A 24,456-nucleotide genomic window follows, 5' to 3' on the forward strand; every position below is an offset into this window, starting at 1 on the left:
TAATTTTTCTTCTTCCACACGGCGGCTCAGTACGGCCGTGGTTCGCTTCCGTGTTCCGTGCCTCCAAGGATTCAATCAAAATCTCTATCGCTCTCTCTTGCGCTCACGCGCGCGCGCGCACGCGCTCACAAGCTCATCGAGTACGGCTTGCAAACGCTCAAGGCTCGTATCACACGCCCCAACCCCCACTTGACAGCTGGGGGAATTTGCGTACGCTTGTTTTGACATCTCGGCTATCAAAACACGCCACCGAAGTCCGCATTCTCTATCCACTATCGAAAGGATAAAACGAACGACGGAAAAGCTGGAAAAGCTTCGCTTGATCGAGAGAAAGAGAGAGAAAGCGAAATAAAAAAAAAGTGAAAAAAACGGGCACCCAAAAATCACAACAACGAAACGTCAGTCGCGCGAGGCACCTGTCAGAACGCTCAAGCCGATCAGGATGTGAGCCGGCACCGTGGCCTCGTTCTAACACCTGCTGCGCGTGTGTTACGTAACGCCGAGCCTACCTGCCCCGGGAGCTTCCGCCTTTGTGCGGATCCTGCCCAATTAAGGCAAAAGGCTCGCCCTACCTGAGCACCGTATTTTTGTTGTAGTTTTTTTCTTTCCTTTCATTCTTTCTTTTTTTTTCACTGCACTTCACCGCGTGCTGGAAAGGGTGTAATTAGAGGCGCGGCGCCAGCACCGAAACCTCCGGGACCCTTTCGACAGCGGGAAAGGGACGATGGGCGGGGAGGAAAACTCACCCACACAGACAGAGAGACACGGGATCGCACCCGAACCGGAACCGTCCCGGGGTTTGGGTTGGGTTTCGTGGCCTACGGAGCAGTGCCGCGCTGTTGGTCCTGCCGTGCGCAAGTGTGCAGCCTGCCCAAGTGCCCTGAATCAGCGTGTGTGTGTGTGTGTGAGCGAGTTTCACGGCCGCTTTTCCAAATTTTGCCGCCCGCTGCCCGGGCACGTGCGAGTCAAAGCGTCAGCGCGAATTTTCGTCGATCAATCGATCGCTCCCGGGGCCGGGTTTTTTTTTGGTGTCTGACACCGATTGGTTCGAGCTTTGAGGACGGGTAAGTGTGAACCATGAATGGGCCCCCAAGGGGGGGGGGGGGAAAAGGGGCTGATGGGTGTTGAGAAGAAGAAGAAGAAGAACCAGAAGGAAAAAAGGCAAGCAACGCAAGCAAATAAGTCGAAGCCACCGAAGGAAGCCGAAACCGAACACCGGCAGGAGCGCTGGCGTTGGCGCATTTTTGCTGGCCTCTGCAACACACCCTATGGTTTGTGTCGGGTGCGAGGAGGTGGGGCGGGGGGGGAAGGGAGGTGAGATCCCTGCACTACAGGCTGCAGGCTGTTTGGAAAGCCTTCCAGAAGCGTCCAGGGTTGGGCAGCCCCTTTTTTTTTTGGCTGACACATCTGCTTCTGGAGGCGGAAGAAATAGTAAGAATAGAAAATTGCATTCACTACACTTCCTGGAAATGTGACATTGTAGGTGTGTGTGTGTGGGGGGGGGGGGGGGGCGTTTATACCTCTAGGCTCATTTCCACCGATTAGAGCACGTGCGTGACTGGCAGGGTTTGAGGAATGCATGAGTGGGACAAGGGGAGGAGAAGAAAGGGAGGACGATCAGAGGAAGGAAGGGGGGGAGGGGGGGGGAGGGGATACCGGAAAGGGACGACGGTTGCGCGAAGTGTTGGCCGTCAGCGCGCGAGATCGAGATGGCCCTGAATTCGCAAAACTCCAACCGGCGTGGAAGAAGCCGTAGAATAAGGAAGAAGAAGAAACACACACACACACAGACCCGAGACCCGCGAGGGTAGTGGCGAGAGAGGAAGGGACGAGGGGGGTGGGGGTCTAGATTTCAATTTCCCTTGATCATGACCTTTCCGCAATGGTCAATCAATTACGATTGGCACCGATCTGCGAATATGCGCACAGACATGTAGGACAGCCGTTCGTGTTTGTGTGCGTGGGAGTCGGTTTCCCCCTTCCCCATTGAGGTCCTCACCCCCCCCCCCCCCCCTGTAACCAATTGAGCTTCCGTGAACGTGCTGTGTGCGGCTAATGCGCAAGCTTTTCAACCTACGTGGCGTGGCAGTCTCGACTCCTCTCACAACAGATTGCAGCTTCGTCCTTCGGTGTGTTGATCTGAGGGGACGGGGGGGGTCGAGGAAGAGGGGCGGGGGGGGGGGGGTGATGGTAGGCCCATCCTGCTGACTGACGCATGAAGGTGTTGTTTTACGCGGCGAGCCAACAACGTCAGCGATTAGGGGCGCTGTGCCTGGTACGCTGCGATGCCTTCTGCCCGAAATTCGCCTTCGAGCAGCAGTTTTTTTTGGCCACGGCTCCGGTTGCACCGGTATGTGGCCGGGTGTTGCGCAACCGGAGCCTTCCGGAGTGGTGCCTAGCAACAAAACGCGGCCAGGTTCCGCAGCAGGTTGTTCCCGCCGCAAGCGAAACCGGCACCGACCGGACAGTTGGCGTTTGGCGCTTGACGTCAGCGCGGTTCGCTTCCTGCTCCGGTTACGCCGAGCGAAGGGGGGGGGGGGGTGAGGGAGAGGGAGAGGATCTCTGCGAGGGGAAAAGGAGGGGGGGGGGGTGTCCACGATGCGTGACGCATTCCGCGGGGCCACGAGAAAAAGGGCCGATTCGGGCAATAAAGCACCAGAAAAAAATAGGGGGTTCAGGATTTTTGAGCGAAATTAATGACCCAAAACTGGCCGATAGAGGGCGCGCAGGTGTGCTTTGGGAAAATGCATTACGATAGCCGGAGGTGTGTGTGTGTGTGTGTGTGTGTGGCTGGAAAATCACGGCCCCCTCTGGACAATTTCTCTTTCATTTTTTGAGCGTGTTGAAGGGAGTCTAGAATGAGGCTCTGCCCGATAAGCGCTCACGCGGAACGCCTCTTCGTTCGGGTTCAGTGGAGCAGGTGTGTGGGGAAGGGGGAAGGGGGGGGGATCTTTCGATTCTTCAGAAGAGCCCCTACCCCATGCTTCAATGTCAGAAGCCTTTCCGACTATCCACTGCGACCTTTGGCAGAGCAGCTGTTCAAAATCTGCTGGCGAGCGACGTTTTTCGACATCAAATGGTTGGTTTTCTTTCTTTTTTTTTCTTCTCCTCCTACCTCGTGCTTTTCTTCCTTTCCTTCACTCGCGAACATCTTCTGTCCATTGTCCACCATCCCCCCCCCCCCCTCCTCCCTCTCTTCCTGCACACCTCAGCATGCGGCGGCAACGCCCCGGTCGTCGTTCGATCCTCGGACCTGACCAGAACTGGTTCCGGCCGCCCGCCCCTCGCTTTTCTCCCTCTAGGAAGAGCTAGAAACCTGCCCCCCCCCCCCCGTCCCCTCGTCCCATCCCACACAGATACCGTGCCCTTGCCGCACCGGCACGTACAGCTCCTGGCTAACCTTCGGTTGCAGGGAAAAACCGAAACACCGCACCGCAGTGGAAGAAGAAACCAACATCGATAGATCTTTCGCACCACGGAGAAACCTTGGGTACCATTCTTTGGGGAGGTGTCCCGGGGGAAGGGGGGGAGGAGATTTTGGAACAACCGGATTTTGGCGGAATTGGCGATTGAGCTTGCCAGGCTGTCAGTGATGCCGGTCACGGTACCCATCAGCCGGTTCACCGGTCCAAACCGGTCGCGCCTGGGTCCAAAACCGAAACCGAAAACTTCCCACCCGTTGGGGATATGAGGGGGGTGGAGGAGAAACCCCTTTCTTCCTTCAACCACCTCCCCACGCTCAGGTCTGAGCCTCGAGAGAGAGAGAGAACGGCACGCACGCAGACACGCCTCCACGAGTTCGAGGCATCCGTATTGGGGCGACCTTCCCAGACCTTCCCGGGGTTGTCAGGCTCGTCGATCTGTCTGCCCCGGTCCGAAGCGCGGGAACCGGTTTGATTTTATTCGCCGCAAAATTTATTCTAATTCATCGAGTTTTTCCTGCAAAAATCCATCAATCAAGCGAACGCGAGTGGTGCGCAAGCTCGAGCGCTCGGTTGTGGATGTTGGGTTATATAACCGCGGTCTGCGGACGATGCCGGGGTCCGGTCCGTACCCTTGACAATGACTGTTAAACCCCCCCCCCCCCTTTCGTCCCACCTCCCCCTGCTCCCTGATCATCTGTCCCCCGACTCGGGCATCGAAAGCAGGCCTGCCCCACATCCGCGGTGAAGTCTACCAGTCCTTGCGGAGAGTATAAGCGGACGCAAAAAGCTCAACCCTCGCGAACACCTGCTGGGGTGTCTTTAGGACAGGTCTTGGGAACGCCGCACCGTAACCGTGCGCTGGGGCGAGAACCGTGTGCCTGGGACCACTTTCACATCGGGGCGAACGAGGAAGAAAGTGGAACCGGCACGCTGGAGCACCGCCAGAGGGCGCTCGCGGTGCTCAGTAAAAGCGGGATCTTGCAGAGTACGAGAACGTTCTGGCGTGAGATCGTATCGGGCGCAATTTCCCGGGACCGGCAGCTAACGGTAACTGGCGGCCATGTTTTTTTTTTTTGCTGTTTTATTAGCTGCTCTTTATTTAGCTTCTTTTTTTTTTTTTTTTAATCGATTCCTCCGGGTCTGAACCTCGCCCGTTAATGAGAATGTACTCTGCTTGACGTTTCGCTTCACCGGTTCTTGCGCTTCTAGCAGATCCCCGTCTCCGCAGCCAGCTCCAGCTCACTCACTTTCTTTCCTACCTTTTCTGGTCGCCCCCCTGCAACCTCCCGTGTTGCCAATCTCACAACCATTCCGCCGGCGTGCGGGCTGGGATTCTACACCCGCAGGAGGTACACCCTGGCATACATCGGCTTCGCTCGCTCGCCTGCGGTCCTCATTTATTGCCTCGTTTCGCCGGTTTCTGCTGTTCGTTTAAAAGCAGCCCAGCGGCACCGAACGAACGGAACGCGTTGCGGAACTTTTATGGCGGCTCTCCATCGCGCTGTTCTTCGTCTGCGCCCTGCAAGAACCCGCTTCCTCTAGGTGTGACTGCTCCAAAAGCGTCGCGTGGAACGTGAGCTTGCGCTTATGGAGCAGCTTGTTAAAGTTCTCGATGAGGTTCTCGAGATTTGCGCTCAGTTCGAAGATCAGCTAGATAGCGATATGGGCGAGCGCTATCAAGCTATACTAGGGGTAAGCGCTCAACTGCTGCTATTACACGTACATTCGCTTTCATCCTATCTACTTCTGCCTCCGCGTGTGACTAGATCGCTTTTCCTCTTACGCCATTCGCCTTTTCTTCTCGGCGCTCTCGTGGCCGCCAATAAACCGAAAATCATCTACAATCCCACCCCCCCTCCCTATCCCACCCGCTCCTCCCAGGAGAGGGGGGGAGTCATGCTTTCTCCCGCAACCAACCCTTTTTTCCCGCCCTTAAAGCCACCGGAGCCTACTTAGAGCGCGCCTCGCAAACGACTGGTGAGACGAGGGAAGAGTGCGGCGGGGGGGGGGGGGGATTTCAAGCGAGCAAAACGAAGGGTGAAGAAAAAGAAGAACAAGAAGAAGATGCTGAAAAAGATGAGAGGGGTGTGGGAGAGGCAGGAAGAAGATGAAGGAGATGGAGGAAAATAAAAATGAAAAAAGAGCATCATATTTATTCGCCTTCCCTTCTTTCTTTTCGCACTTCGTGAAAGTGGTTTTCTGGAATGCAATGATCCAATTCCTCCTCCTCCTCCTCCTCCTTCTCATTTTCCACCTCACCTCACCCCCCCCCCCCCCATTCACTCTACTCCACCCACTTTTCCAGCAAAAAAAGCTCCGGTGTGGTAGAAAAAACCAAAAAAAAATTTACTCCAGTGTGTGTGTGTGCCCCCCCAAAGGTGGTACCGTTCTTTTTCCTACCTCTCCCATCCTTTTTCCCTCCCCCCCCCCCCTTAATCCAACACTCAGGCCTGTAGCAGGGTAGGATTCGCGAGGAAAACGTCGCTACCATCCACAAGGTGAGCTGATTTTTCACGTCCCCCTTGAAGCCCCCTTCCTCACTAGCGTCCCTCTCATTTGGTGGGTTGAACCACCAGTTCTTTTTTGTCTTATAGCTCATCCACCCCCCCCCCCCCTCCCTTTAACTCACCCTCATCGGGTGGGCGCGTTCGTGGCGCGAAAGAAAGCGAGAATAAATGCGCCGTTTTTGTCCGTCTCCACTTTTTTGAGCGCATGTTGCTTTTTTTTTTGTTTGTTTGGTTCCTGCTGGGTAAAGAGGGGGTTTCGGGGCGTGCAGAAAACGAGAAAAAAAACAATCCCCCGGGCATATGCAAGCCTTACATAACGAGAGAGGCGCAAGCGGGCGCACAAACAACACCGCCCCGAACCGGGACAGGAAATTGGTAACGACTTTCATTCCCAACCCGTTGGCGATAAATTCAAGCGCCATCTCTCCTCGCGCGTGTGCAAGGGAAGAGAGGAGGGGGGGGGGGGAATGGGGAAGGGGGGGGGGGTGGGAAGGGAAGAAATTTAAATTCGCATTGGAGCTCGGCTCCAGCGCGGGTTCCTGTGGGAAGGAACATTGGCCGGCGAAAAAACAAAACCTCCCCCCCCCCCCCTCCTTCGACTCCCTTCCTTCCCTCGACTCCCTTCCTCCCCCCCCTCCCCTTTCCACATCCCTTCGCCCACCCACTGCATCCCGCGGGATGGGCGCGAATGCGATCGGGAATTGGTTTTTTGATATTGAAAATTGATGGCCTGAATTCATAAAAGCGCCGGGTCATCCAGCCTGCGCCCTGTCTCTTTCTTTCGCTCTCGCTCTCTCTCTCTCGCTCTTGCCCTCACTCGCTCGTACCGGTGCTCATATTCGGTGCATGTGCAACGCTGTGGATGCAATTCGCATTCGTTTGCGCGTGCAGCTTTGTTTCCTTTATTTTTTCCCCCTTCTTTTGTTTTGTTTTCACCCCACCGTCGCCCAGCTTCTGACACATTCATCAACCCCCCTTCCCCCTTCCTCCTCCCCCTCACCACCCTCACGCCACACCGGCCCGGGGGGGAAGAAAGCGCACGTTGCGTAAGAAAAACGGGCGTCAATAAGTTTGACCATCGCGCTCGATTTGGCGACCGTGCTCCGTTTTTTATTGGCCACCCTTCAACCCCCCCACAAACCACCCCCCATTCCCCCCCCCCCGTCACCGGGGAGGCAGGATCAGGGCCCTACGCTAATGGGGTCGCTGGGTGCGCTGAATCGTTCATTGCCAGCCGGGGTCGTCCGGTCTGTTTGGTCCTGTGTCGCGCCAACAATTGTCACGCGGGTCACCGAATCAGGTCGCTTCCTGTTGCGCCTCGCGGCGACGGTCACACCCCGAGAGGATGCTGTTTTCGTGGCAGGATCAGGACGGAGACCGAAACAGCAATCCAAGCGGTACTTCGAATTACTAGCAACGGTCCTCGAGCCTCAGAATGCAATGTCTGAAAGGTCCTCGAGCCTCAGAATGCAATAGCAAAGGTCTGCAATGTCTGAATGAGCGTTGGCGTTGTAGAAGTCGTTCGTTCGGATCAGGTTGTGTATGTAGATTCTACACCTTAGAGGATCAACGACGTCAAACTCGCCCACCGGAAGGTATAAACCGGCAAGAATCAGGTTGAAGAAGAACGTTCCGAGACTGTTTGGGGACAGCGAGTATGATCGATCGCTTTTGGAGCTGTCAGTCGCGATCCCTGTCCCTGGAGCGATGTCCAAACTTGACGCCAACATGACGGGTTTTGACTAACGCTGTAGCTGGAAGTTGCTCAGCTATATCTTTGCAGCTTCTTCAAGTGCTCTTATTTTGAAGATTAGAGTAGAACTACTCAGTGAGGGGTACCTGAAAGGGAGTCCTCTCGTCCACATCCTTGACCGCATCCATCCAGGTCACGCCCGAAACGAGGGAACGATTATATAAAAGCGAAAAGCAACGCCAGTTCGAACATTCCCGGGGGGGGGGCGAAAAGGCTTCCCCTTCCACCGCTGCCCTATCCCCAGGCTGGCTCCAAAAACAAAAGCTGTAGCAAACAAACAAACAAACAAACGAAAAAGAAAGGCGCGGGAAAGCGCCTCGGTCGATTCGAGCCCGGGCGAAAACAATTCCACAGCTCGGTGGCGCAAATTAGAAAACCTTGAGCCGGGTGCACTTTTGGCCCGAAAAACGACACCAGAACTAGTGGAGTGGGACCGGGTGGGTGATACCGGGGCGGGAGGGGAAACAACAAAATTGGCAAAACCGCGAATCGATTGCGATCGAAAACGCTACCTCGCACTGATATAACACATCTAGCGGTGGGAGAGAAACAAGGAAAAAGGAACCGAAAGAAGGGCGAAACTGCCCATTCAACACACACACACACACGCGCGCGGGTTGTGGTGTTGAAGGAAAAGCAGCAGCAACAACGGCAACAAAAATGGCAAGAGTCGAAAATCTGCAAACCCTGCAAGCCACGCTGGACGTTCAGGTCGGGAATGAAAGTTGTTTGCAAGCGTCAAGCGCTCAATGCGGCTTGCAGATCGAGAGCAAACGATAGGTAGCGCGCGCACGCGTTTGTGACGTGGTACTTCGGGATGGGGTCAGCGATTTGACAGGAACCGATTAACCCGAACGTGTAACCCTAGCCGAGATGCGCCCCGAGCAGAGGTTAGAGATATGTGGGATGAACCGATCCGACAAGCCTGTCGCTTGAGATTCCGCACGCTCTCGGACATCACAGAGTGCGCTGAGCTGAGCAAAGGTCAGCTCTCCTAGAGAGAACGAGATCGAGAGAGAGAGAGAGAGAGAGCAGGGTCCAGAACGAACGTCGTGGAAGCCAGCCGGAGCGGCGATATCGCGTGGTCATTCGGTGGTTCCAGAGGCCAATGGACTATAACCGTAAATCACGCCGGCCTCACCGGTATTTCCATCCGGCGGTTTGTCATCCGCACGAGTGGCACGGTTTCCACCCTCGCGAGAGGGGGCTGGGGGTCGTTGTGGGAGGGGGGGGGGGGGTTGTGCGGACGGAAAGTCAAAACAAAAATAACGTTTCTCGGCGGCGTCGCTGCGTCAGAAAACAAAAACCCCAAACACGCCACAGCCCGGTTCCGGCCAGCCTGGTAAGGGTTGCTGCCCTGTATTCTTTTTGGTACCTTCGGGGGCGCATCGGGGGATGTTTTGTTTTGGCTTGCGCGTGCCCCACGTGGCCCCCCTTTTGGGGGGGGGGGGAGGAGCGGGTGCAAGGGTGCCCTGGATGGGGGGAGGGAAAGAATTCTGTCTATTTTGTTTTGATCCAACGCTTCCATCCAAAATGCGCGCCAAGCGCGTGTGGTCCTACCGTGTGGTTAAGAGCGCGTAGAGGAGGAGTACAAGTGAGAGGCATTGTGTGTGTGTGTGTGTGAGAGAGAGCGAGAGAGAGAGAGAGAGGGCTAGAGCTTTTGGGAATGTACGGCTGGTGCGCGAGTAGTGACCGAGGGCACGAAATTGGGCCACTTTCTCGATTTACGTAACATACCATTGGCTGCCTCTGGCCTCTGGCGATCTGAAGGATCGGAAGGTTGTGCGATGTCCAGGAACTATCACAAGATCTTTCCTTCTTTCACTCTGCCATGTTTACACAGGCTGTGTTTTTGTTGTCATCTGTCATTCGTCTAGTCCTTAAGGTTCCAAAACATGCAGGAATGTCTAGCTTTGGAATTCTGACATACTCTGACGTATGACACTAGTTCGGAAGAGTTACAAGAAGTGCTCCAAGCCAAAGAGCTTTCGTATAGGAGTTAGACACATCGCAAGAGAAGATGTCTCCCCATTGCAGTGTGACAACAAGCCCCAGGCATTGTAAGGAATTTTCCAAGCACCCTTCTGCAAGATCCTCTCAGAATTTGTAGACGTCTCCTATCAGCTGCCCACTGATGCGGTTGGGTACAATTTCACAACATTAGAAATCGGTAACAGCTTGTTGTGCGCTGCCTCGGTGCAGTGTACCTCCTCCAAATCGGGCGTTTGGTGAAAGTGATCATTTTCCTCACTACACCGCGATTGAGGGTGGAAGTCTCTTTTCCTACCCCAACATCATCGCCTCCCCTTTGACCCAAAGGGCAGGGGGAGGGAGAGTGGGAAAACCGTACCACCGTGCCAATTAAGGCCGACAAAAAGCGCGCAAAATGCGATGTGGTCTAGTTCGCTTCGTTTTTGTGCCGGCTTGCAGATGTTGCCTTTTTGGTTGTTTTGTATTTTGTTTTTTTTTTTTTGTTTTGTTTTTGCGGTCCGTTGTTTTGCAGTTTGTTTTTGTTTTGAGTGGCTCTCTATCTCTCTCTCTCTCTCTCTCTCTTTCTCTTTTACTCTCCCACCTCCCACCGGGTGGACTGTCACTCCTCTCGGGCCGCTCTCCTGCCACCCCTTCATCTCACCAAGCCGGCTCGACCCAAGGGTCGTATCGCTGGAGCACAACTGGAACGTGAACCGGGAAAATACGGCTAGCCTTTACCGGTTGGGAGCGGGGCAAGGGCGAGGGGTGGGTTGGGAAAGCTCGAGGGCAGGCAGGGGCATCGGGGCAACGAGGTGACCGCTCTGAAACCGTTACGCGAAATTCCACCCGAACATCGAAAGCCCGGCGTCAATCTTTAGGTTTCTTCTTCGACGCTGTTCCACGAAATAAAACCGACCTGGCAGGACCCCGGAGGCCATGCAGGTCTACACGCCATCTGGCCACCCCTCTCGTCCTCTCTCTCTCGCTCTCACTCGCTCTCTCTCTCTCTCTCTGTCGCGCGCGCACTCTCGAAAGCTTCACGGAGCTTGAAGGCAAGATGTCACCGCCAAGACGTTCGCCATCCGCGTGGCCAAGTCTTGTATCACCCTGAGGCTGCAACCTGACGAACCGTTAGATTGGCATCTGCGCCGCAAATCGTCAAACCTAACTGTTGTGGAGCCCCCTCAGGAGGGGGGGGGGGCACGGAACAGTTTAGCACAAGGCAATAAAAAGCTGCCCATGTCACGGCATGGTAGGATTGCATCAGCTTCACCCCGAGAAAGCTCCCTGCCTTTCCCCTTGTCTCAAGGAGGGGGGGGGTGAGGGGGGTGGTTGAAGGGGAAGGGGGAGAGGTTGAGGTCGGTAGAGAAAGGAAGTCACTCTCGTGTCGTTCATCCGGGTACCTGTGCAATGGAGTTGAAGTTGAAGTGGACCAAAAATACGACAACAGCGACCAGGATGGGTCAGAAGCCTAGTCAGTGACATTTGGGGGTTGAAGGGGGGCAAGAACATCCCCCGGCGGGGGGGGGGGGAGGTCATAAAAAAGGGGGAGTTCGATACAACGCAATCGTTGAAGAAGTTAAAGACAGCAAAAGAGGGAGCGAGCGAGCGAGAGAACAAGAGTAGGAATGTAGCAGCAGAAGTTCGGTTGATGGCGTTTCCGATGAGAAAGAGGAGGTGATCCGATAAAGGGTTAAGGGAGTGGGGGTGGTGCAAGGGAGCAGGGAGAAAGGTGAGATAAAAACAAACCGATCGATGGCGTGACACGTCGGGAAGCGAGCGAAGCGAACCGAAACAGGCACGATCGAACCAGCGACCTCAGTCACGTGATTGTGGGTTGGGAAATTTTGTGGAATTCCAAAGATTCCGTAACCGTTAGCTGAACCATTGACCCTGGGGGAAACCGCACCGAGAAGTAAACAACCCTCTCCCGGTGCTTCCCTTATTTCGGGATCTTCGGCCCCTATATTTTGGAGCACCGAGACGTTTTTTGGAGGGCAGTTTTGTTTTTGTTTTGACACGGGAAAAGTCGATGGTGACGCAGGCAGAGGATGCTGGTTGTGCGTTCCCTCTCGTTCGATTTGGGGCTATACTTAGATGTGGCAGCGCACCAACGCCTTCATACAGGTAGCTGTCAGGTTAGTGACGTACTGACGCGAAAACGTCAAGTACTCAGGCCAAAGCACGCGCGCGCGCGAGAGAGAGAGAGAGAGAGAGAGAGAGAACGCGAAGGAGAGAGTCTGCGTGGTGGAGAGTGCGAACTCGCGCATAGTGGGGAGTTGCAGCCTGGGCAAAGCAAACTTCAGCACGTGCGTGACGCACTAACATTGAACTTGACATCTGCGGTTCCGTGCGTTGGGCATTATACACCTGAGGCGAGGTCTTGCGTACGCGCTCTTGTTTGACGTGCGGTTTTTTTGGAACCTCCATTATTTGCGTTCAAGCTCAGGCCGTTGGAACCGTTGCACCATCGTACAGACAAAACGCTCCCTCTGATGATGCTGCATTCCAAGATGGAGGTCCGCAAGGTGGAGGACGCAACAGAGAGAGAGAGAGAGAGAGAGAGAGGCGAGCTTTCGCTTGTTCGTGTCCCGTTGCGAAATAACGCAAAGTGAACGGAGTCGGAAGCGTCGAAAGCGTGGAGCGAAAACCCGCGAACCTCGCGCATCTCCCACCCACCGAAGCCAAAGTACCGTAAGAAAATGCTCTCCCCCACCCACCCACCCACCACCTCATACCCACCGTTGGCAATTCTATTATTTTCGGGTTAGTTACGTTCGAGGGAGTCTCCCCCCTCAAAAAAAAAAAAGAAAAGTTGAATATTCCAAAAAACGAGCAGAACCTCTTGCGGTTCTTCGCGCTTTTTTTGGTTCTTCTCAAGAATAGTGGGAGGTGTGGAAGAGGAGGCTGCGGATGCGGACAGGGACTCATTCGCCCACCCAACGGTGGCCATCAAAGCCTGCAAGATTGGGCGGCATTGGGCAATTGGGCTGCGTGAAGGAAGCCTGTTCCTTTCTCTCTTTCATCCCCCCAAAACATTCCATTCTCGTTAAGAGGTTGATAGGGAGGGGTGGGGGGGCGGGGTTTTCCGGGAGTTGAAAAGAGGAGTGCAAAGAGCAGAAAGCGAAGAGAAGGTGTGGAGCATGGGCAGGTTCATGGACTCCACGAGTGGAATTCGCGTGTTCTCGATGTTTCGGAACACCGTTGCGCAAGCGGCCTTTGGGAGAAATTGGCGTGCAACGGGTTGCGGTTTGGTGCTGGTGAAGGTGGTGGAGGATGAGGCCGCGAGGGCATGAAGTTTTGCTTTCATCGTTCGAAGCGTTCGGTGACGTGTGCCGGTTGAGTTCGGGAGGTGAGCAAAAGCGAGCTTCAGTGGAGTCGGTGACTTAACGCACGGGTTTTGCTTTTTTTTTTTTTTGGTTGTGGAGGGCGCTGGACTTTTGGGTACCGGTGCTTCATGATGGTGGGCACGGGTGGGTAAAGAGGGACGTGGGAGGGGGGGGGGACTCATCGAAGGCGAAAAGGCCCCACCCCAAGGCGGACCAACGGAGTCCAGAAGTAGGTTATTGCGTTCTGGATTTGATCACTTTTTCGTTTGCGATGAAGGAAAAGAATAACGCGCGCGTGCGATCGAAATGATCGGGGGGAGGAGAGGGGAATAGGAGGGGGAACGGAGGAGGTATTGATTTCCTTCCTTGCTCTTTGTTTGCTCCCCTCCCCCCTCCCCTCCCCCACCCCACCCATTGCACCACCCGCCCCATCAACTGCAGTCAGCTCAATTGATGGGAACGGTTGCGAATGAATGCGAAAAGATTTTTATTAAATTGAAGCAGTTGGCAACCGCCAGGGCTGTCCAACCCTTCCACCCACAAGAGGTTCCTTTTCTTCTTCCACCATCAGCGAATGTCACCATTCAATTACCAACCGGCGCTGAGATGCGTTCGGTATTGGGGTGAGTTGCAATTGAGAAACGATCTGCTCGCCTGCCTATAATTGTCGCTGCTCACTGGGAAAGACAACCCGCGATCGCGTCAATAACACCCAGGAAGAAGCTGCAACGTGAGACGGTGATGGGTGACCACGTGTTGCACTCGTCCCTGTCACTTTCCGCACGCGCGCGCCACTTTGCCCCTGCGAGGTAGGCAACACGCAAAGCACACACGCGTGCTTTCGCTTTTCACCGGCACGCGCCAAAGTGTTGCATGCAAAACGCAACCACAAGTGCAGCTGTCCTTGCCGACCTGACGCCTGGCAGGGGACTCAACGAACTTCGACAAAAAGGACTCGCGAACTCGCGCCAAACGATGTTCGACGTAACCCTTTCTTTTGTAGAGGACGGATTCTTTTCGGATCATCTCCTTCCTTTCCAACTGCTCACGCTCTTCTTTTACAAGTCACTTGCATTATGCAACGGCAGGTCGTCCCCCTTATCAATCCGCTGATCACACACCCTCGCCTTCTACCCCCCCCCCCCACCCCTCTCTCTCCCTCCCTCCCCACACAAATCAATCAACATCGATAAGCGGCGGACCTGGAGCTGGTTTCGGGGTTGGCCTTCGGGCGGATGCGGCCACTGCCCGCATGGATAACGAAGCAAAAGAACGAGAGGAGGAAGAAGAAGAAGAATGCCTCCCTGCCTAAAACCCCATGCAGGTGTTCCGCTTCTGTTCGGTGGTGTTGCCGATTTACGCTCAGGTTATCGGGAGTATGACGAACGTGCGAGCCTTTTTTTTGTTTGCCCTGCTTAGGCGTGAGATGGCACTTTCCAGGGGTTTTTGTTGCGTACGTGCGTGTATGAGTGCGTGCGTGTGTGTGTGTGTTGGGGTACCAGGGCGGTGTCATTCCCTTTACTCTATCTTTTACTGACCTTGAGGCATCAACCAACCCCAAAAAACTATTCACCGATTCGGGAAGGAAACGGCACGTTTCCTCACAGGAAACAATTGCGTAGCGGCACGCAGGAAGGGCGCAGGAACTTTATCTATTCCCCCTCCCCTCACCACCTTTTCCACCATCCCTCTCTCTCTCCCCACCCCATCCACCAGGTGATATGAAAATGATGAGTAATCTATCCCGAAAGGGGCGCTATCTCGGCCACCCGGAGCAGACGGTGACGTCGTACTGGCATTGGGTTGCTGCACGGGACTCAGAAGTGCTCGAACAGTGCGCGAGACGGGACGTGCACAGCTCCACCACCGGACGGCGGACACAAGGGGTAAGCGCAACGTGCGAGATCTCGGTACAATCGATTCCGGTCCATATTCAAATCAGCTCACCCAGCATCGAAGGATCCGTGAAAAAGGGCGCTTCGCGGTCGTACATTAAAGCAGCAGACCACGCAGGATTAGACCGAGCTGGTGGGCCTCCCCTTGGGGAGGGGGACGAGTGTCGTGGGGGGTAAGGGGGGGGGGGGAATCAAAAAGAGAAACCGTGCTGGCTCAATTCTCGGCCACCTCGGCCGGCGTGATTGGTACGATTCGCTGATGGTTGCGTTGATTTCGTTTACTTCTCCATCTACTCCTCCACACACATGGCACTCCAGACGACGACGACGACGACAACGACGACGACGTGGGGTGGGTTCTGCTCTAGCGACGGCTACGGTCCGTAAGTCGGCTGACGGTCCAGTTCAGTTGGTTCGGCGCGATGGAGCAGCTCGGTTCGATGATGGAGCACCGGTTGAAGGCGTTGGCAAGCTGGATGGCCTATGCCGGGAATGGTACGTTCGAGGGCTTCCTTGGAGGACCTGGAGTCGCGCTCCTGCCCGCGTGGTCCTGGCCCGGCGGGTTCTGGTTCGGTGTGATCACGCTCGCCCTTGGATACGGTCTGTACCTACTCTACTACCCTGTGTTCGTCTGGAAGCGGGTAAGTGTGGCCTCTCAGCTCCACTTCAAACAACTATCAAAACGAAGTCATCGAAACCCCGACCAGGACCTCACCGACATCGGGTACAACAACGTGCTGGACGCGGCAGGGATTGGGAAGCGCGATCGTCGCCGTGTGGAGGCGATCAACCGTGCTAGACGGCTGCGTAGGGCCGGAGATCGTTTGCCTCCACCGTACCCGAATGGGTGGTTCTCGGTGCTGGAATCGGAGTCCCTGGCACGCGGAGAAGCACGCAGTGTGGACTGCCTCGGGCAGAACCTGGTCGTGTTCCGGACGGCGTCTGGCGAGGTGAGTGTCCTGGATGCGTACTGTCCACATCTTGGGGCGAATCTAGGTGTTGGAGGTATCGTCCGCGGTGACTGCATCGAGTGCCCGTTCCATCACTGGTCGTTCAGCGGACGAGATGGTCAGTGCACGAATGTCCCGTACAGCAAAACAGGTACCGTACCACGGGTGGCCAAGCTGCGCAAATGGCGCTCACTCGAGGTGAACGGTTTCATCTTTGTGTGGCACCACACGGACGAGGGTGTTGAACCGTGGCCGGTTAACGTTGTGCCGGAGATCGAGGATGGGCGGTGGGTTTACTACGGCAAGAATGAGTTCCTCGTGAACTGTCACATCCAGGATGTGCCGGAGAATGGAGCTGATGTAGCGCATTTGGCCGCCGTTCACGGACCGAACATGCTGTCTGGGAGTGACATACGGTATTCGAGAGCAGCTTGGGCTGATTTTGGCATGCACTCGTGGCTCGCGAGGTAAGTGATCTTGAGGAAGTGGAAAACTGCGCCAATTCCACAGGTGATCTTCTACTTTTACTCACTGCAGCTGGAAGGCACCGGAGGAGGGCGAACCGGCGCACATCGCCAAGATGGATCTGGTGCATTCGTTCCGGATCTTCAACAAGCTCGAGGTGGGTCGGATTGACGTTCGAGCGCTCCAGATTGGTCCCGGGTACGTTCAGCTGCTCATGAACACCGGTATGGGTCCGTTTGTCGTCCTGCAGTCGGTCACACCGGTCGAACCGCTCGTGCAGAAGGTCATCCATCGGTTCTACGCGCCACGAAACCTCTGGAACGCGATCTTCCAGAAGTTCGCAATCTGGGCGGAAAGCGTCATGGTACGCGTTGACGTTGCAGAATCTCCAACACCTCGTTTCAACATTGTCTCTTTCGTCGTTCATTTGCAGTTCGAGCGAGACGTTATGATCTGGAACCACAAGCAGTTCATCGACAATCCGCTGCTCATCAAGGAGGACCGTCTGATCAAGAGCTACCGGAAGTGGTACAGCCAGTTCTACGGCGAGAATAGCGTTAGCTTCGCGATGGCAAAGGAAAAGCTGGATTGGTGAGCGGCAGAGGTGAATCAAAATGGCGAGCGAACGAAAGCGAAACATATTCGATGCAGTGATCTTTTTGTACTTAGTGCGTTAGACATCGACGTTAGGTTGAATCTGGACTAGGGCTCGTTAACTGGCGCCGAAATCCCCAGGGGGCGTACCGGCGTAGAGAACGCTTTGGGAAAGCTTCTAGAATACTTAGTTACCGTGTTAGAGATAGGATTACGATCGTAATAAAGATAACCGAATTTTGTATTTTACGTCAACTCGTTTCACTTTATTTCGGGCCGCTAATCTTCACGTGCGCCACCGCATCGGTAGCCCGTTACGCAAGCTGATTATCGGATGCGATACATGCGATGCGTATTCGCGGTGGGAATACCGGAAATGAGAGCTGACAAGCGGGCCGGGCTATTCAATAATTAAAACTCGGTAGATTAATTTGAAGGGCCCATTGTTTGGACCAGCCCAGCCCGTTCGTAGTAGATGAGAATAGCGAAGGGCACCCAGCCAAGAAGCAGTAATCAATGCACGTGCGTCTCACATTTTGTGACGTCCACGACGTTACCAATACGGGCCAACGATAGTCTCCATCAGGACGAGATCCAATGCTGGCGTCCCTTCTTAGCATCCACTATTGGGGTTTGCATATTGCGTAGAAATCATCGGACGATGTTTGTACCGTTAGAGGCGCAGTATCCGTTGAATGACAATGCCTCCGCTTATTTCCAATTCAAACCCACGCATTGTTCGGGAAAAGGATCCATTTTTCATGAGCATTCTCCGCATTACGATGTTTTAAACTGCCTACACACTAAGCAAACTGGTCGAAGGAAGTTTCACATGAAACATTTCACGGCGCGTGAAACATTTCACCAGCACGTTGTGGATTGGATGTTCAAAGATTCAACCGATGTTTTGACGATGTGCAGAGGTTTTAAGCCGGAAATTCAACATTAAACAAAGTAGAATTGGTTTGCAAAGAAAAACCCCAAATGTTTAAGATGCATTTGTATCGTTAGAACTGACTTTCATGGCGTATGTTTACGGATAAAAATTCGAAAGTCATCTGACATCACAACACCTGGCGGAAACGTCAAAACGTGTGCATTGTTTTGGTCGGTATCGTCAATGGAATGGGATTTTTGATTTCGTTCTAATGTTAATTTAAACCCGTTTTCATATTCGAGAGAGAAATCATAAAAAAGAATATAGATTCTAATCTAAGAAACTGCGTAAGTTTTGCATAAAAACGTACCATATTTAGAAGATAAAAGAAGCTATGGCTTGATATTGTTATCCCATTTCAGGGAACTTGCTGCGAATAGTAGGTGGTGTTTTTTTACCGTAGATAACTCATTCTTTAGGTAAAGTTGTTAACTGCCATCTCAGCTGGCCTCAAATAGAAACCGCCGCTACGAAACTGGTTGCAGCGTTATTAATAAGATTTGAATCCGTTACACGTTCCAGATTCCTTCGAACACGTGGGTGCCTCGAGGAAATCTTGAATCCGGTGGTTTACATTTTGAGCGCGGAATACGGACTACACCCTTTAGAACGAAAGCGGCTTTCGTCCGTAAACAACCTGCCTTATCTATCAGCCGTTCGGATCGAAGTAACGGAACGAAAAACAAAAAGACCATTGACCGTCCGTGTAGCGCCAGGTAAGGAAGGGAGTCCGACACAGTGAAATAGATAAGATATAATATGAAGTCCCTCATAATGGGTAATCCATCATGAACGAGTTGTTAACGGCGACAATGCAAGAAGATAAAGCCCCACTTGAGTTGCGCAGGGAAAAGGACAGGAATTTCGTTAGCCTACTGCGATGAGCCAGTTCACCTCTTACGGTTAGCCCGCGATGACTAACGATCGTGATCTTGTCTCTCCCGGTGCACAGCTCCATCGCAGTGAGTCGACGATGAAACCGACCGGAGATGTGCTGGCCGCATTGCGGAGACAGATGCAAAGTTTGCCGAACAACCTGGGCTCAATCAACGCGTATATTATCCCTTCGAACGACGCGCATCAGAGCGAGTATTTAGCGGCCCGGGACGAACGCCGTGCGTACGTGTCCGGTTTCGACGGTAGCGCTGGAACGGCTGTCGTAACCGAGCAGGAAGCATTGCTATGGACGGATGGCCGGTACTATCAGCAGGCGACTAAGCAGCTCGATACCAACTGGACGTTGATGCGGGATGGCCTACCAACGACGCCATCCATTGACGCATGGCTGGCGAAAACGCTCCAGCCCGGTTCGCGTGTCGGCGTGGATGCGAACCTTATCACGGCCGCAGCCTGGAACCCGCTGCAATCGTCTCTTAAAACGGCCGGATGCACCTTACTCCCGGTCACGCCTAACTTGATCGATCTGTTGTGGAAGGATCAACCACCCGTGCCGCATAACCCACTGCTACCGCTCGCAACCACCTTCACCGGGGCGACCGTAGCCGAGAAGCTGGCCAGCGTACGGGAAAAGCTAGCCGAAAAGCGCGCCTCGGTGCTGGTGGTGAGCGCTCTCGACGAGATCGCTTGGTTGCTGAACCTACGGGGCAGCGACATCGATTACAATCCCGTGTTCTTTTCGTACGTCATCGTGACACCGGATGCGCTCCATCTCTTCATCGATGACGCACAAATGCACCCATCGGTGGAGGAGCATTTTCGTGCGAATGGTGTCGCGGTCGAGGTACAACCGTACGGTGAAGTCCAGACGGTGTTGAGTCGATTGGCTGAACGTCCCACCGCTCCACCATCGCCTGCCGGTGGTCCTTTGGTGTGGATTAGTTCCGGTTCGAGTTACGCGTTGGCCGCCCTCATCCCTGAGGAACGTCGGCTTCACGACATCACACCTATCAACCTCATGAAGGCGGTTAAGAACGAAACGGAAGCACGTGGTCTGCGCGAATGCCACGTGCGTGATGGAGTTGCGTTGTGTCAGTACTTCGCGTGGCTTGAGCGCTGTCTGCGAGATGGCAAGCAGGTGGACGAGATTAGTGGGGCGGCTGAGTTGGAGCGATTGCGGAGTCTGCAGGCGCACTATAAGGGTCTAAGCTTCACCACGATCAGTGCGTCTGGTCCGAATGGGTCAATCATCCACTATCATCCACTGCCGGAGACGAACCGCCCGATTACGGACCGAGAGATCTACCTTTGCGATTCCGGCGCTCAATATCTGTACGTTTGTAAGCAAGCTTGCATTTCATTGCAGGGGTTTTTTTTCGGGATGAAGAATCATAAGGATTTTGGAGGAATTTTGACCCACTTTCGTCCTTTTTAGTGACGGTACCACGGACGTAACACGGACGATGCACTTTGGCCAACCAACACCGGAAGAGATCCGCGCTTTCACGCACGTCCTGAAAGGCCAAATCGCGCTCGGAACGGCCGTGTTCCCGCGCAAGGTAAAGGGACAGTTTCTCGACACGATCGCTCGCAAGGCGCTGTGGGATATCGGGCTTGATTACGGCCATGGGACGGGCCACGGTATCGGTCACTTCCTTAACGTCCACGAAGGCCCGATGGGCATCGGTATCCGGCTAATGCCTAACGATCCTGGACTGGAAGAGAACATGTTCCTCTCTAACGGTAGGTGTGGGTTTTGTTTTTGGGACGATTGCTTAGCTCTCTTCAACTGTGCGTGTTGTTTTATTCATCCACCAGAGCCCGGTTACTACAAGGACGGTCAGTTCGGCATCCGGATTGAGGACATCGTGCAGGTGGTGACGGCGAACGTAGGGACGAACTTTGACGGGCGTGGCGCGCTTACGTTCCGTACGATCACGATGTGCCCGATCCAGACGCGTCTCATCGATGCGAGCTTGCTGACGGATCGCGAACGTAACCATTTGAACGAGTACCACGCGACGGTACGGGACACACTTGGGCCGCTTTTGCGGGATGTTAACGATCTGGACACACTTGCTTGGCTGGAGCGTGAAACTGAACCCATTTAGCTCGTCGATGTTGCAATTACTCCACCGAGCAATTTTTGATATCCTCTTCCCTTATTAGGCCATTCTGAAAAGCAATCTGTAAGCGATACGACACGTTCTTAGGTAAAAATTATCATTGGCAATGATCCCTACGGAAGGATAATAGCAAGAAATGTGTCACATTTTTTTCCTCTACATCCGAAATACGGAGTTGGGCTTAACAATATAGTAATATAGCATTTTATATGGTGCTTCAAACGCGATGCTAAAGCACAATTCATTGTCTTGCCCATTGCCGATACTCTTTCCGAACACCTACGAAAAAAGGCATTTTTCGGAGAGATGTCTGAATGCTAAAACTTTCAAAATCCCCAACACCGATCAGCAGCATGTGTTTTGTTTGAGTTGGATAAAATAAGTTTTATTGAAGTAGTTTCCTTAAGCTGTATTACGACCAACACAGCCATCTATCTGTACATAACCCCTGCGTAGATTCGCATACGTTAGCAGGGCCACACAATAAGAGTATGAAAGTAATCCATTTACAATTAACAAAAGATGCACCGGGAAAGAGTGCTCAGTGAGTCGAGGATAGCCCAGTGCCGGTGGTATCGGTGGTACTCCTCACCGGCTCGTCCCGAAAGGCAAGCGCGGTGACCGGCTTCAGGTGGCCAGCGTACTCCCGTTCCACGGTTTTGGTGTCGATGCGCCACAACCGCGCCATATTGTCTGAGGAGGCTGAGCAGAAAAAAGAAAAGAACCCCGATCAGCTCACGCGATGCCGGAGAGTGTGCAGAGTGTCCCTACCGGTGAAAAGGTACTTGGAGTCGTTATTAAACGCGACGTCCCACATCCAGTACCGGTCGATGCGCAGCTCGGCGAACAGTGTCCAGTTGTCGGTGCGGTAAACCCGAGCTGTACTATCACCCGAGCAGGTCACCAGCAGGCTCGAATCCGGGCTGAACTTGCACCGTAACGCGCACTTCTCATGCGCCGGTATCTTAAGTTTCGCCTCGGATCGGGTCAGCTGTCTCTCTGGTCCAGGTGGGCCGCTCCAGCTCGAGAGCGTCCAGATGAAGCAGTTACCCTTGTTGTTGATTGCGGCCATATACGCCCCGTTTGGGCTGACCGCGACATCCAGAATCGAGCATTCGACTTCCGGCAGCAGGTGATCGTGCTGGTCCGACTTTACGTCCCATAAGTAGATGCCCCCACCCTGGTGCGCCATTAGCAGTTCAAATTGATTCGGTAACAGACAAACCGCGTTCACCGGATTCTGGCAGTCGAAGATCCGCTGGCAGATCAGCGTCTGCGAGTTCATGTCCCAGATGCGCACCTTGCCGTCCTCCCCACCGGTGAATATCCACTTACCATCCTCCGGGAAGCCGACACGCGTAATGTTCTTCTTCACCGCGTCGTAGTCCATGATCGGGTAGTTGGAATTGAGGTCGTACAGCCGAATGTGCTGGTATCCGCTGGCGGCCAGCAAATTCCGCTTCGAGGCGATGTCCAGCGAGTTTACTTGCTGTGGGCGAGTGAAAAGTACAAGTATTAGTACAAGTGTGAATTTAATTAAAGTGTGAAGAAGTACGCCCTACCGAGTCGACGTGCTGCATGTTGCGAAGGCAGAGGGCTGAGAATGGTTGCCACACGCGGATCGTGTGGTCGTAGCTGCCGGTTACGAGAATCGGTTCGTTCATTGGATCCGTTGCCATTTTGGGGTCCTATTGATCGTTGGGTTGATAGGAGAGAGAGAAATGCGATGCGGAACTCACTTATTTAAGTACCCTCACCGATTCACGGATTTGCCGCACGAGGAGTCCTTACTCCTAGATGGGCAATCGAACCTGCACGAAGGGTGCACTTAAATGGGGTTTGCCCTTTCCGTTCACGCTATTTTTCATTGACAGATGGAGCAATTCAATGGCGCGGTACTTACCAACTGTTTGAATTTATCGAAACGAATTGCTACGCTAGAAATACTTGGAAAAAACCTGTATCAACAAAAATGCAATTTAGCTTGCTAAACAACAAAATCGAACACAACAATCATGCACGCATCTTTTGACACTACAAATGTCAGCGATGCCGCTTCAAATGCAGCACCTTGTCGAATGTGTTCTTAAAATTGCAATTCAATTTCTACACTTATGTAAATTAACTCATTGCTGATTTACAGTCATCTTTCATTGGTTATTTATAGTATGTATCAGTTCGTTCAGAGTTGTTAGTTAATGTGCATGCATCTGCATTTTGAAATTATTTGATTTTAAATTCATTTCAAATATAAATTTTAGGAAAAAGATAACTTTATCAGTGATTATTGATACTACTGATTAGAAAATGAGTAAATGAAGAAGTAAAACATTGATTAGTGAGATACTATATGCAAATTAAAATCACTTCTTAAATCTCGTGTGGTGCTGCTAGTATGCAACAGATGGCGTTGCTAAAAATATCATCTTACCATCGTCGCGGGTGTCAAACTGGCAATTTTTTAATGAAGCATGTGTCTTATCATGTTAATAATTAATTTTTCATAGCTCTTTAAGTTAGTTTAGCACTGCCTATCGATAAATCTGGATTATTTTCGCCATCTTAACCATCTTTTCATCATCTAAACATAGAAAAAGAATAACGAGAATGTGATGAATGTAATAATCAACCACCACAAAATAATTTCACTTTTCAACAACTTCAATATACTTAACCTTTTCCTCATTGTCATCAAACTTATCTGGAACAAATACACTGAAAATCATGCGCTCTAGTAAGTTTTGGAGCTTTCGCTTTATTAAGCAACAGTGTTTCGGTTTGCGATTTGCTATCATTTTGCAAAAAGGACTCCACCCCTCGGAAGGAAGGGAGCTCCGGAGGTGGAACCAAAAGTTACGGAGGTTACCGCGTTGGGAGGGGGGGAAGGTTGTTACAATAAAATCGAATACTGTCGAATTTTGGTGCCGCACGATTCTCTTCCATTTTGATTTGTCGTTTTTTTTTGTAGTTTGGTATTATTGTTTTTTTTTCTTCTCTCTCTCGCTTTTTTTCAACTAACAATTCGTTTGACTTAGTGTACATATATTACGCGCTAGATTAAAAATGGGCTTTGCTGCTACTTTGCGTTCGTGAATCTAATCCTTTCTCCTCAACTATCTTGCGAAAATTTAAAGGAAAAAAAGATAACTTCGACATTCTGTCCGCATGTTAGCAGGTGTTCGACAGATGCTTTAGCGCGCCCACGACTACGCTACCTTTAGAACAACTTTAAATTAGAACAGCTTCTGGTACAAGAGAAGCAAAACAAAGGGTGCCTTCCCTTACGCGAAAGCTGCCGACTGCCAGGTCAAGGAGGCCTCTGCTACCAAACATCACCCCAGACTAGTTCGGCCCTAGCCTAGCTATCGCCTAGCTCTGTCTCTTCCCCGGCCTCTGCTCAGCGGCCCAGGTTCTCTCCTTTTCGTTTGCTACTGCCTTGGTTTGCCACTTCATGCCCGAATGTGCCCATCTTTTGCTTGGTTTTGTGTGCTTGATTTTTACTTTCAATCATTTCTATCTTCTTGTTCGTGCTTTTTTTCTTACTATCATTTTCTTATTTTTTCCTTTTTTTGTATATTGTTTAACATATTCAGTCTTCTTTGGTAAG

General features: G+C 52.8%; 3 protein-coding genes across 3 annotated transcripts; 2 read left to right on the plus strand and 1 right to left on the minus strand.

Annotated features, from left to right (window-relative positions):
* Positions 1–15,302: 15,302 nt before the first annotated feature.
* LOC128728674 (cholesterol 7-desaturase nvd) lies at positions 15,303–17,119 on the plus strand. Its single transcript, XM_053822309.1, has 4 exons — positions 15,303–15,521; positions 15,588–16,297; positions 16,368–16,659; positions 16,729–17,119. Exons 1-4 carry the CDS (start codon positions 15,303–15,305, stop codon positions 16,888–16,890), a joined length of 1,383 nt encoding a protein of 460 aa, XP_053678284.1. The 3' UTR covers positions 16,891–17,119.
* Positions 17,120–18,482: 1,363 nt separating this feature from the next.
* On the plus strand, positions 18,483–20,957 carry LOC128728700 (xaa-Pro aminopeptidase ApepP). Its single transcript, XM_053822334.1, has 4 exons — positions 18,483–18,542; positions 18,779–20,055; positions 20,159–20,466; positions 20,542–20,957. Exons 2-4 carry the CDS (start codon positions 18,800–18,802, stop codon positions 20,832–20,834), a joined length of 1,857 nt encoding a protein of 618 aa, XP_053678309.1. The 5' UTR covers positions 18,483–18,542; positions 18,779–18,799; the 3' UTR covers positions 20,835–20,957.
* A 325-nt stretch (positions 20,958–21,282) lies between these two features.
* Positions 21,283–22,528, minus strand: LOC128728826 (protein LST8 homolog). Its single transcript, XM_053822475.1, has 3 exons — positions 22,412–22,528; positions 21,621–22,338; positions 21,283–21,551 (listed from the first exon to the last, which is right to left on the minus strand). The coding sequence occupies exons 1-3, from the start codon at positions 22,526–22,528 to the stop codon at positions 21,391–21,393; spliced, it is 996 nt and encodes a 331-aa protein (XP_053678450.1). The 3' UTR covers positions 21,283–21,390.
* Positions 22,529–24,456: the final 1,928 nt, after the last annotated feature.

The sequence above is a fragment of the Anopheles nili genome, chromosome X, assembly GCF_943737925.1.
Source record: "Anopheles nili chromosome X, idAnoNiliSN_F5_01, whole genome shotgun sequence".
Taxonomy (NCBI): Eukaryota; Metazoa; Arthropoda; class Insecta; order Diptera; family Culicidae; genus Anopheles; species Anopheles nili.